The sequence below is a fragment of the Quercus lobata genome, chromosome 2 (genome assembly GCF_001633185.2).
Source record: "Quercus lobata isolate SW786 chromosome 2, ValleyOak3.0 Primary Assembly, whole genome shotgun sequence".
NCBI lineage: Eukaryota > Viridiplantae > Streptophyta > Magnoliopsida > Fagales > Fagaceae > Quercus > Quercus lobata.
Window position 1 is genome coordinate 17,131,363 of NC_044905.1, and position 12,850 is coordinate 17,144,212.

Below are 12,850 nucleotides of genomic sequence, written 5' to 3' on the forward strand. Positions count from 1 at the left end.
TTATTTGGTTAGTTGATAGAGCAGAATACTTTTGGTCACCACATAAACAAAAGTTGGTAGCTAAGAAGATATTGTTTAGGTTGATAATTAGGGACTTTGTTCAGGATGGACCACTTGGCCTACAACTTGAATTGAATATGGAAAAAAGCTTAGATCCTGTTTGTTTGTGATAATGGACTTGCCAAGTTTTATTTTCTTTTACGTTATTGAAATTGTTGTGTTTAAAATTTTGCTATTGACTGTGCTGACTCTGGTTTCTGCATGATTCAGTCAAACCCACTTTTGGAGGCATTTGGTAATGCGAGGACCATTAGAAATGACAATTCAAGGTGGGTTTTATATATATTTTTCTCAATTTCAGTAATAATGCTCAATTATTCGACGAAGTTAAATTGCTTGCCATCATGTGGTTTTTGCCTTCTCCCTTCTCCACCCCAAAAAATCTAAGAAATTAGCTTGGTATTTCATTATTTACCCTTGTGCTGTTATACTTATTAATTAATTAATTTATTGATATACATTTGGCCATGGTGTTGCATTGTGACTGATATGCTATATATATGGTAGAATATCTCTTTATAACCATAACAGTAGATTTTTTGATAATAACTAATTTTGTTAAATCTTGAAAGATGCCAAGTAAGTGTAACCCTAGATTGTTACACATGACAGTGGATGGCATGTCAGATATATAAGCAACCAAAACCATCTTCAGTAAATTATTTTTTCTAGTAGGAAATTATGAAAATTATAGTAATTGGGTTATTTTCTTTGACTTATTATTAGTCTTATGAATAGACGTGTAAACTTTAAACACATACTAAAAAAGCAATTAAGAAATTTATTTATTAGGTTATTGATGAGAGAGAGGGAGAGCAAATAATTAAAAAAAAGACTTAAATATGCTTTTGGTTCTCATCTTTTAGGGATGTTTTCATTTTGGTCCTCAACAAATTTAGTGTTTCATGTTTGTCCTTGAACATTTTTTAACAAAGTTTCATTCTCGTCCTTTCCATCATATAGTTGATAGGAATTGCTGACATCACTAACATAATACTTATGTCACTTAATCATAAAAAGGGAAAATTATATTTTAAACCCTATAATTTAGGGGTTTAATATTTTATTCCTTGTAGTTTTAAAAGTAACAAATTAAATCATGTGATTTCAAAACGTAACAATTAAACCTCACCTATTGTGTTTGTGGCTTAACAATATCGATTGGTGGTTTAATATGTTACTTTTTGATACCTCAAGGTTTGATTTATTAATTTTGAAATTATAGGGTTTAAAATTTGTTACTTTTTATTTAAAATTATCCAAAGGTTAGTTTCTTTATTTAGACAGCGGCTTTGGGGAAAATTTCAACCATTGATAATTTAAAAAGGCGAAAAGTGGTGGTGGTGGTGGATTGGACTTGTATGTGCAAGAGGAATGGGGAGACCACTGACCACTTACTCCTACACTGCCTAGTATCTCAAGAGCCTTGGAATATGGTGTGTTCACTATTTTGGGTTCATTGGGTCATGTTATGTAGTGTTGTGGAACTTTTGGCAAGTTGGTCAAACAAGTTCAACAGACTTAGATCTAAGGTGCTTTGGAGAATGATCCCTCATTGTCTTATGTGGGTCATTTGGAGGGAAATGAATACACGTACCTTTGACAGAATGAATAATCAATTCATGAGTTTTTTGATAATTTGTTTGATTGGGCAAATGCTATGGGTGTTTTTACTTTTATTTTTTTACCTGATATGCTTGATTTTTGTACTTTCATCGTTACTTAGTTTTTTCCCCTGTTCTTCTAGCACACGGCCTGTGTGCTTTTTTTTCCCTATGTATTTTCTCTTCTATTTTCAATGAAGTTTATTACTTATCAATTTTTTTTTTTTTTTTACTTTAAAAAGTTTTAGGGTTTAATTTGTTACGCACTCAAAAAAAAAAAAAAAAAAAATCCTAAAAAAGATAATTTGGCATTAAAAAAGGCTAAATCAGTATTTTAATGAAAAACAACAATCAGCTAAAAAAAACCTACAAAAATGCCACATAGAACCCGTCTCAAAAACAGCCCCTGTGAAACCAACTTTAAGTCGAGCCATATCCAATTCTCACCCAAACATCGCCCTTTAATCCCAATTTGCTGCTGCTTCAGCCCAATGGTTTCTCTCTCTACAAGCTCTCATGGTCACTCACCTCTTTCATTACATTGAAATCCATTGAGCTGGAGTTTTGAACATTGCACATACCTCTCTCTCTTTCATTGCTATACATTTCTCTTCCCTCCATGCGCATCTCTCTACTCCAAGTTGCACAACGTGATCTTCACCAATCTTGATGACTTTTAGTTTTAGCTGAACTGCTTTAATTCTCTTAGATTCTCCTTCATGGTTATGATACTCTATTGAGATCTATGTCAAAACTGAGAAAATTGACCAACCACCCTAGTGAATTCGACCACACCAGGTAGAAAGCCTCCAACAGTGCAGTTGGGTTTGCCATTTTCTAAAACTGAAGGGATTGCCTAGATGGTTTGAACTCCCACAAAACTATCCAAACCTATCAACAATCACCCCCAGGATTGTATTTACTACCTTAGTTGTAAATTTCCAAGTCTTGAGGCTAAATAACTGTGTTTAATGAGGGGATTGAGGTTGGTGTGATAGAGTGTGACATGCAGAGAGAGAGAGAGAGAGAGAGAGAGAGAGAGAGAGAGAGGGTGTGTGTTGGTTGCCAAGAAAGTCAAGGAAAAGAAATGAAAGTGAATATTTTGATAAATAAGAATTTTTATTACGATAAATGGAATGCACCAAGTACAAGGTACATCTACTAGATTTATATCAAACAAAGATCTAAAATTACAATGATCTTTAAATTCTAGAAGTTGGAGAGAGAATAATTCCTGATGCAGTCATCCATTTACACAAGGTTCTAGGGAATTGCAATTTTGTCTTAAATTGTCCTTTCACATCCCTCAGTTTCTAGCATGTCTTTCTCGGCATAGGCACCACATGAATGAGGGATGGCTTTTCAAATCTTATTGTTCCGATGTCTCCCAAATTCTGAATTGCTAGCAACCAAGTAATCTGTAATCCCCAGAGACATCACACATTAAACCCCAAATAAAGCTAAACCATATCCCACAGCTCTCTGGCAAGAGGGCAATGAAGAAGCAAATGATCAATTGTCTCCAAAATAATGTTTCTCCTCCTCAGGTTATCCACAATCAAGATTTTCCCCATAGGCGTTGTCCGGAGGATATCTGAAATCAATATACCTGCAGCTCTTTTTGTTTCCGCACTTTCGGTAATATTAATGATTGTTCGGCCATGTTGTGGCTTTAAATTCCTTTTCATCATGTGGTTTTTGCCTTCTCCATCTCTGAGAATCTAAGAAATTAGCATGATATTTCATTATTTACTCTTGTGCTGTGATATGATCACGAGAGTATCTTTTTAATCAATTAATTTATTGATATGCATCTGATGTGTTACATTGTGATTGCTATGCTTTATATGTTAGAGTATCTTTCTTTTTATATTTATTAATTAGTTAATTATGGTAATTGTTTTGTTGAGGAATGCATGTTACATAATTAGTGCATTACTTTTAAGAGATGGGACCTGTTGGGTTCGGACATTTTGTTTTATATTTTGGTATATAACATTAATATTTATGTATGCCATACACTATTTGGTCACATTGATAACTGATGTTTTTCACTAAAATAGTGGAAACCATAATGGTTATGATAATATGGCATAGTTTTTATAATGCAAGTTTTCCATATAACCATAGCCGTTCATTTGTTTTTTGATAATTATTTTGTTAAAAGAAGCCAAGAGGCCTAGTTGCTTACACACGACAGTGGCTGGCATTTGTCAGATATATAAGCCATCAAAACCAGTCTTTAGTAAGTTATTTTTTAAAAAGGAAATTATGAAAATTATAGCTTTGTTATAACTTTTGGAATAATTTGTTACGGCTGATGTATCCATCCCTTACTGTTTCCTCTGCCTGGGAAATATGATAAAAAGTATTTATTTTTTGAGATTTTTGTATGGGAAAATGACCTCATATGCAGCCACTTTCTCACAGAATTTTGGGCCCCACACACCTGTTGGCTCCACATGCTGTGAGAGGGTGGCTGCATACAGTTGCTCCATGGGGTACCATACCACTGTTTAAGCACTATCTTTTTTCTTTTTCTTTTTCTTTTGGATTTCTGTTTTATGTATAGTTGTACTGAAATTATTTTATGTTAAGATGGATGAGACCGTTCAAAGGTGGGAGTGACTTTTTTTGAGGAGAAGATGAGTCATGAGAGAGTCTCTTAGGTTGGTCTGGCCATGCATCACAATGACCAATTAATACATCGATGAGAGAGTAATTTAATTTAAGTCGATAGCGTGAATAGAGGCAGAGAGAGGCCTAAATTAACTTATAAAAGTATTGAGGAAGGATATATTAATTAGAGAGGTGATAAGGAGTATGATATTGGATAGGAAACTATTGTGGGGAAGAATATATGTGAAAACACCTATTAGTTAACTTAGGATTCATAGGCTGTAGTTGAGTTAGGTTAAATGTAATAATTACGTGTAAAAAATATGCTCATAAGTCTAACACAAAAAGCTTGAATGAACAAGTGGGTGAAAACTGAAAATTCTGTGATAAGTAAAAGAACGGGAAGTCAGATTTAATATACTAGAGAGAGAAGGCATAGGAATGAGGATCAGCTAAAGATTAATATCTAAAGGAGTAAGCTGTTGGTGTAAATGGAAAGGACATGTATGATATGTCATTATAATTCAAACTTATCTTGACTTACGAGATTAGCAGGTAATTAGTTTATCTGCATGTTGAGTCTAGCTAGAATTACTTTTATATATATGTGTGTATATATATATATATATATATATATATAAAGTCTAGCTAGACTATTGGATTTACTTATCACTTATCCAAAAAAAAAAATAAATTGGATTCATCAATAATTTTGGAATAAAATAAATCAATTATGTGGATGATCTTACATTAAATATGGTTTTGTAATAACCTTTAATCTATTGGCACATTTCTTGTTAGAATAGTAGTTAAATGGTTAAATTTACCCTTTCCTAAAGGTTTAAGCTTTTGGGACTAGTGGTCATGTATAGTGGAATTAGAGCAGGTGGTTTTTGTTTAAACCTTGTGTCCTCTACCTCCCATCTAAAAAGATAAAATCCCACATGTTAGGTCCCACTTATTTATTTTTAGTTTTTGATAAGTAATTTTAGGCCCCACTTATTAAGAGGGAGTGTGTTAGAGTAATAGCTAAATGATTAAATTCAGCATTTCCTGAAAGCTTAATCTTTTGGGACAAGTGATAGTTTTTTAGTTCTCAGTCATTTAACTTCCATCCATACTAATTATTTCATCCTTTATTTTTGTTTATTTTTCATGTCAGTCGATTTGGCAAGTTTGTTGAAATCCAGTTTGATGCAAGTGGTAGAATATCCGGTGCAGCAATCAGGACATACCTTTTGGAACGGTCCCGTGTTGTTAAGATAACAGATCCTGAAAGGAATTATCATTGCTTCTATCAGTTGTGTGCTTCTGGAGTGGTAATCTCTCTCTCTCTCTCTCTCTCTCTCTCTCTCTCTCTCTTGTATTGTCTTTATTTATTTATATTTAAATGTGAATATTGTGTGTTGAAGTGTGCTTGGTGTTGCTTAAGGCTTTGTTGATTTGTGTTGTGATGCTTTTATCATATGTACTTAAGTCATGGACATTGTTTTTGAGATTTATTTGTGTGTCCAGGATGCTGAGAAGTACAAGTTAGATCATCCAAGCCACTTCCACTACTTAAATCAAAGCAGGAGGTATGAACTAGATGGTGTGAGCAGTTTGGAGGAATACTTGAAGACAAGGAGGGCTATGGACATTGTTGGTATAAGTGATGAAGAACAGGTTTTAAAAACTTTACATAGCATGGTTTCTATGATTGCATAGCCTTTTCCATTTGAGACTCTCGTGCGTGTTGTTGTTTCTGTACTTCATTCTCATCCCACAATCTCCAATATCAGGAAGCTATATTTCGCACATTGGCTGCAATTCTACATTTAGGAAATATTGAATTTTCTCCAGGCAAAGAGCATGACTCTTCAGTTATTAAGGATCAGAAATCTAGCTTTCATATGCGGATGGCTGCTGATCTTTTCAGGTTGGTGATTTACAAAATCATTTGGCATTTTGTCTTGTTTGCTTCAATGTTGAGCAGGCTGAATATTTAATTCCAGTTCCATGATTCGTCCTTCATAATGTTTATGGATCTTTTCTTTTTATAATTTGTTGAGGGATGTTTTTAGCAGAATGTACAGAATGTAGACCATGTAAAAATGTGGAGAGGTTTGGAATTGAATTGTTAAATTGTTTCCTCGATAAGCATCGAACCCCAATATTTTGAATCAAGGAGTATTGATTTGAGCCTACAATCATGACCAAGCTAACCATTTGATTATAGAAGTGCGTTGCAATTGTCATACGATATGGATGGATTTCATTCCGTAGTTGTATGCTGACATTTTTTATGGAGTAAGAAATGAATAAGTTAGTTATTATGTGGATCACATTATTATTATTTTATTTTGGGTTATGAACAAGCTGACCCAAACTGAGTTGGTGGCTTGGCTTTTTTTTTTCTTGTCATGCAATAACTGTATGGAGCTTAATTGCTGCTTTTGGTCTTAATTATCTGATGACTAATCTTCTCTAATCAGGTGTGATGAGAAACTATTGCTAGCAACACTTAGTACTCGGTCAATACAAACTCGTGAAGGAATTATTGTTAAAGCTCTTGACTGTTCTGCTGCTATTGCTAGTCGGGATGCATTGGCAAAAACGATTTATTCTCGGCTGTTTGATTGGTATGCTTATATTCACTTCACTATCAAGAACCTTTTTATTTATTTATTTTATGCATATATTTTTTGGGCATTGAAATTTTTTATTGATTTTGATATTTCTTTCAGGCTTGTTGATAAGATCAATAGGTCTGTTGGGCAAGATCTGAATTCTCGAGTGCAAATTGGAGTCTTGGACATCTACGGGTTTGAATGCTTCAAGAATAACAGGTGAACTTTGTTTAATTTGTTTTCTTGTAACATTTACAGCTTATTTGTTAGTACATCTTAATTTACTGAATGCCAATATGTTCTTTGATTGGCTTGGTCTCTTAAAATTTACTATAAGATGTAGAAACTGTAGTAACACCTATTGGACTCAGCTGTCATTGAAACTTGTCTCTAGGATCTTGTTTTTGTGGTTTACTTTATATTGTTGTTTGCATTATGCTTGACATGCAAATCATAGCATTGGCTTCCATTTTTTGGCCCTTAGTATTGTTACTGGCTACATATTTTTATAGGGAAATAAAAATTTAATCTCCTGTGGTTAACCATTAACCCTTATCCCTTATCCCAATTTAGTGCGCATCTTTTCAAATTTTACACTACCCTTAAGTCTGGACTATACTAAAATTATTAGGGTTTTAATCCAAAATATGATTTTGGAAGGCAACCAGGACCCCTTGGGCATATGGGAAGGAGGTCTCAAGGATGAGAACAATGATATAGAAGAAGAAAACTCCTTTCATGATGCTGGACCCATAGAATATGCTGCATGAGGCAAATTGGAGGATTTATTGGGGTGTGCAGTTGAATTGAGGGACTATCCTGAAGAGTATAGTCAAGGAAAGGAGATTGGGCTTGTTGAAGATGGTCATATGCATAAAAGATGAGCCCATAAGCCACACTGTGGATGGGGCTTTCTCTGTTCAAGCGTAAGAGGCTGTTGATTTTATATTAGGCAATCATTCAACCTTACAACTAGCGTAGTCTTTTTTATTGGTCTCGGTGTTGGGTTTTTACAGATTGTTCTTCTCTACTACAGTTTTTTTTCTTCTCTTAGTTTAGTCTCTCTCTTTGTTTTTTGTTTGTGCTTTGCTGTGTTCATCCTCATGAATACATTGTATGTTTCTTTTTAATTTTTTCATCACTAATAGTACTCATATTACCTATCAAAAAATAAAAATAAAAATAGTGGCCTTGGATCCATATCTGAAGCATTGTGAAATATATTTAAAACAAAACAAAACTACGGGCAGTTTTGGTATACTAAATGAAAATTACATTAGGAATGGTAATATGTATTACTGGGAATAGAAGATGATGTAATGAAATAATTATTACAATTGATATATTTGGTTGTAAAATAGGAATAAAAGTCCAAATTTGTATTTACGAAGTATTTTATTTATACAATTATATTTACACTTGATGTGGGAAATAATTATCTTGAAAAACGAATATTTTTTTTGATAAGTTAAAAAATGAATATTTTGAAAGTTGGCTTTATTGCTTATTTTTCAAATCAATTCGGATAGCAAAATTTAGAAAAAAATAAGTAGATTTTTTTCCCTCATCCTTGTGTGTGTGGGGGGGCTCCATATGTTTGCTGTTATTGTGCAATATAGTTTTACTGAAGTTTATAACAGAAACTTTTAAAGAATTTTTATATCTTTTTTTGTGATGATTAAATGGTGGTTGATTTTAGATGCTTTGATTTTATCTGTGTTTGAGTTGGATGGTGTTTATGCATTTCACATCTTAGTTGTCTTGGGAGAGTCACTCGTGGGCCGCCTGTCTCATGATGAAAATTTCATACATTGGATCATCAATTTTGAAGATTACTCTATGCTCTCTCTCTCTCTCTCTCTCTCTCTCTTTTAATTTTTAATTTTTATTTTATTTTATATATCTTCATCTCCATACTCCCTCCCATCAATTGATTTACATTTTTATTCCACAGTTTTGAGCAATTTTGCATTAATTTTGCAAATGAAAAGCTACAGCAACATTTCAACGAGGTGCGTAATGATCTTCTGAAACGTGATTTCACACATGCATATAGATTCAACTGGTTCCATAGGAGCAAGAGTGTGATCTTATGTTTTGCTAACTTCCTCCTTTTTTTTTTTTTGTGCATTTGTTCCAGCATGTATTCAAGATGGAGCAGGAGGAGTATAGCAAAGAAAAGATTAATTGGAGCTACATTGAATTTATAGACAACCAAGATGTTTTAGATTTGATTGAGAAGGTTCTTGCTCATTCTGTCTGAAATGTTTCATCAATTCAGGCTAATTTTTGTTGATTTCGTCCCATCTTTTGGAATATAGTATGATTTTGGATGTCAATTTGTTTTGGATCTGGTTTTCTTATTTAGCTTTGTATCATGTAGTCATATAAAATCTAAGGTTAGCATTTGATGCTGATTTGAAATGTTTGGCATTGTGAAACTCTTGTATAAACTCTTAAAGTGACCTTGCCAATTGCTTTCCATGTCATAGGAAAAAATTCTATAAAGTGGGACATTAGCTTTCAAAAAATATTAAAAACTATATAAAGAATGTTTTTCATATTGATTTATGTCATTTTTTCCTTTAAAAATTTCTATTTACTCATGAGCCTTATGGAATTTTACATCCATTTTGCAGAAACCTATTGGGATAATTGCGCTCTTGGATGAAGCTTGGTACAAATTGAGTTCTTCAATATAAATTGGTGCGTGTTGCTTTATAAATGATTTATTTTCATATTATTCTTATCCTGATTTTTTCATTATTGCAGTATGTTCCCAAAATCAACACATGAAACATTTTCAATGAAGTTGTTTCAGAATTTTCAGGCCCATCCAAGATTGGAGAAGGCAAAATTTTCTGAAACAGATTTTACCGTTTCACATTATGCTGGAAAGGCATGTCATATGTCACGGTATTTTTTTGAATAGTATCTTGTGATATAAAGAATCTTAACAATGATTAACTCACTTGCTATTTTTTTCTGTAGGTCACTTATCACACAGATACCTTTTTAGATAAAAATCGTGATTATGTTGTGCTAGAACATTGCAATCTGTTGTCTTCTTCCAAATGCTCCTTCGTTGCTGGTCTTTTCCCTTTACCACCAGAGGAATCTTCGAGGTCATCATATAAATTTTCCTCCGTGGCCTCAAGATTTAAGGTATTAAAATTTTGTATCCATGGGTTAACCTGTATTTGATACGGAAGAAAATGGAGATATTTGGGCTTTATCTACCCTCGTTTTGGTAGCTTTGGTTTTGAACAGGCATCTTGGCACCTTTTCCGCTTTATTTTGTTCTATAATATAAATCTGGTCAATAAAAAAAATAAAAGTAAAAATCCAGCACTTGTTGGATTTAGTTGCTTAGGTGGCTTCATGATGTGGATATATTTTTTCCTCTTTTTCCAAATTATGGAATGGTACTACATTCCTTCCATCAATGTCTAATGTACCAGCCAATGATTTTGTTGATTGAATGAATTTATATTATTTCTGTTAGAATTATTAATACATATTGGCAAATGAGATCACAATTCTTTGATGCTGTGAATCTTTCTTTTTGTGTTTCTAGCAACAACTTCAAGCGCTCATGGAAACTCTCAACTCAACGGAGCCTCATTACATACGTTGCGTAAAGCCGAACTCCTTGAATCAATCTCACAAGTTTGAAAATCTGAGTATCTTACACCAATTACGTTGTGGGGTCAGTAACACGAAACCTCTATGCTAGTTCTCCTGGAGTTTAATCTTATAGACATGCATGGACTACCCACACATGTTTTTCTTTTGGCATTCCTATCTTGTGTTTCTGCATCTGTTATTGATTAGATTATTGCTTCCTTTTAGAAACTTGAGCTAATCACATGACTGACAATTGAATTTCCACTTTTTATTTATTTATTTATAAATTGAATTGTATGTTAACTTTAAACAAAATTATCACCATCACATGACATTGCCAGAAAGGTAGGTTCTCTAAAATATGTCAAGAATGCAGGTAATACTATGGGCTCAAGTATGAATTTGGCATTATTCTAATTTAAAAAAAAAATGTTTGCTGTCTCTATCAATATGTTTGCCATATGTTTCCAATATGTTACAAGAGTAATATGATTACCTAATGCTGGTCTGACCTTGTTTGTTCCAGTAACACTTTCATCTATAACAATGGTTTTATATTGTGTAGGGTGTTTTAGAGGCTGTTCGAATAAGTCTGGCAGGTTATCCTACTCGAAGGACCTATTCAGAGTTTATAGATCGCTATGGTTTATTAGCTCTTGAACTTTTGGATGGATGGTGGGTTTACTAGTGCTTCACTTATAGCTTCTCCATCTTAGAGCTTCCATAGTTAGCAAAACTCATGTACTATATCGAATAGTTGAATGTAACTTAAAAAAAAATCTGTTTTAGCTGTAATTTTACTTGATATAATATACTTGATTGCTATAATTTTAGCTGATTGTTGCATTGCAACCCGTGTATGCACCCCTCTATACTTGGTTACATCCTTTCCATTCTTTTCTTTAAAACTCTTACTTATAAATACAATAAAAAACATAAAACATGTATTGAATGTTTTTTTTTGGTATTATACTTGTACAAAAAACACCCATTTGACGAATCTTTAGTACTCTTATTGACATTATAAATTTTGATTGTGTCAATTTATATTCTTATATATGACAAAGCAATTATCAAAATCTTTATTTTATTTTTATTTCACGTTTTACCTTTTCTATTGAGCATCAACATTTTATTTCTTTGATCTAGTATATTTTTCTATAATTTGAATAATTAGATCTTAAAACCACCCACCCACACACTTATTAGCTTTTAAATACACAAAAATAAACTATTTTAAATTTTAGTAATACGAGAAATTAAATAACTTTGTTATTTTGCTTGAAAATATGGTAAATAATTTATATGAGGTATATGACATTACTTATTTAGTCTCCTAAAGTTGTCTGTTTGTTAGATTATCTTACAAAATACAAGAAACAATATTTATACACATCTTACTAAATTTGAATATAGTAAAAGAAATAATATTAACATTATAAGTTTTTCAGTCCCAAATTTTTCACACACATATGTAATATATCATTAAGTTATTTTATTTATGTTATTTTATTTTTTTATTCCATCTTTTATATCAAAAGTGTTAAAACATATTTTGAAAACCTTGAACTGGCTGAAAATGTTTGTATTCCCTATTTTATATATTCTGTCTTGTATATGACTATTGGGACTTCTTATTAGTATTTTCAATGAATCTCTATGCAGTTTTATTTGCTTTTGTATACTATCTTTATTTTTTTTTTTTTGTTATTCTGGTACAAACTAGCAAATCTTTATTTTTATGTTATCCTTTCATTTCTCTCTCTTGCTGGTTTACTTTCCTTCTAAAAATATTTTTATCTGTTGACAGTTATGATGAAAAAGCTATGACAGAGAAAATTCTGCAAAAACTGAAGCTTGAGAATTTTCAGGTGGGCTTCCTCAAAGTTTAATATTGAAGCTGTTTTGGAAATACTCTTGGCATGTACATGTGGTGCACCTGGTTAAATATGGCCAAATATCTGTTCTTTTCATTCACAGTTGAGTAGAACCTAAGTCAAATTTCCGTTCATTTCTTTTGCAGTTGGGAAGGACAAAAGTATTTCTTAGGGCTGGTCAAATTGGCATTCTAGACTCCCGGCGGGCTGAGATTTTGGACAATGCTGCAAAGTGTGTTCAGCGTCAATTCCGAACATTTATAACACGCAGAGATTTTCTTTCAACAAGGGCTGCTGCATCTGCTCTCCAAGCATGCTGCAGAGGTTCGGTTTACTTCCTCTAGTTTGATTTTTTGATATGATTTATCTCTCTTTTATACACACACACCAATTTTAAGTTTTTCCTAGGTGGCTTTTATACCTAGAAAATCCCCCCCCTCCTTTTTTTTCCCCA

General features: G+C 32.8%; 1 protein-coding gene across 3 annotated transcripts in view; it reads left to right on the top strand.

Annotated features, from left to right (window-relative positions):
* The window catches only part of LOC115974776 (myosin-15), a 29,941-nt gene that overhangs the window by 3,484 nt on the left and 13,607 nt on the right, over positions 1-12,850 (top strand). For all 3 annotated transcript variants that reach the window (XM_031095290.1, XM_031095292.1, XM_031095291.1), the window contains exons 6-20: positions 271-329; positions 5,446-5,602; positions 5,799-5,948; positions 6,065-6,201; positions 6,758-6,904; positions 7,010-7,111; positions 8,847-8,904; positions 9,033-9,134; positions 9,532-9,569; positions 9,665-9,791; positions 9,884-10,057; positions 10,470-10,601; positions 11,085-11,194; positions 12,330-12,390; positions 12,543-12,720. In XM_031095290.1, the coding sequence (XP_030951150.1) occupies positions 271-329; positions 5,446-5,602; positions 5,799-5,948; positions 6,065-6,201; positions 6,758-6,904; positions 7,010-7,111; positions 8,847-8,904; positions 9,033-9,134; positions 9,532-9,569; positions 9,665-9,791; positions 9,884-10,057; positions 10,470-10,601; positions 11,085-11,194; positions 12,330-12,390; positions 12,543-12,720 (1,732 nt within the window). The remainder of the gene's footprint in view (positions 1-270; positions 330-5,445; positions 5,603-5,798; positions 5,949-6,064; positions 6,202-6,757; positions 6,905-7,009; positions 7,112-8,846; positions 8,905-9,032; positions 9,135-9,531; positions 9,570-9,664; positions 9,792-9,883; positions 10,058-10,469; positions 10,602-11,084; positions 11,195-12,329; positions 12,391-12,542; positions 12,721-12,850) is intronic.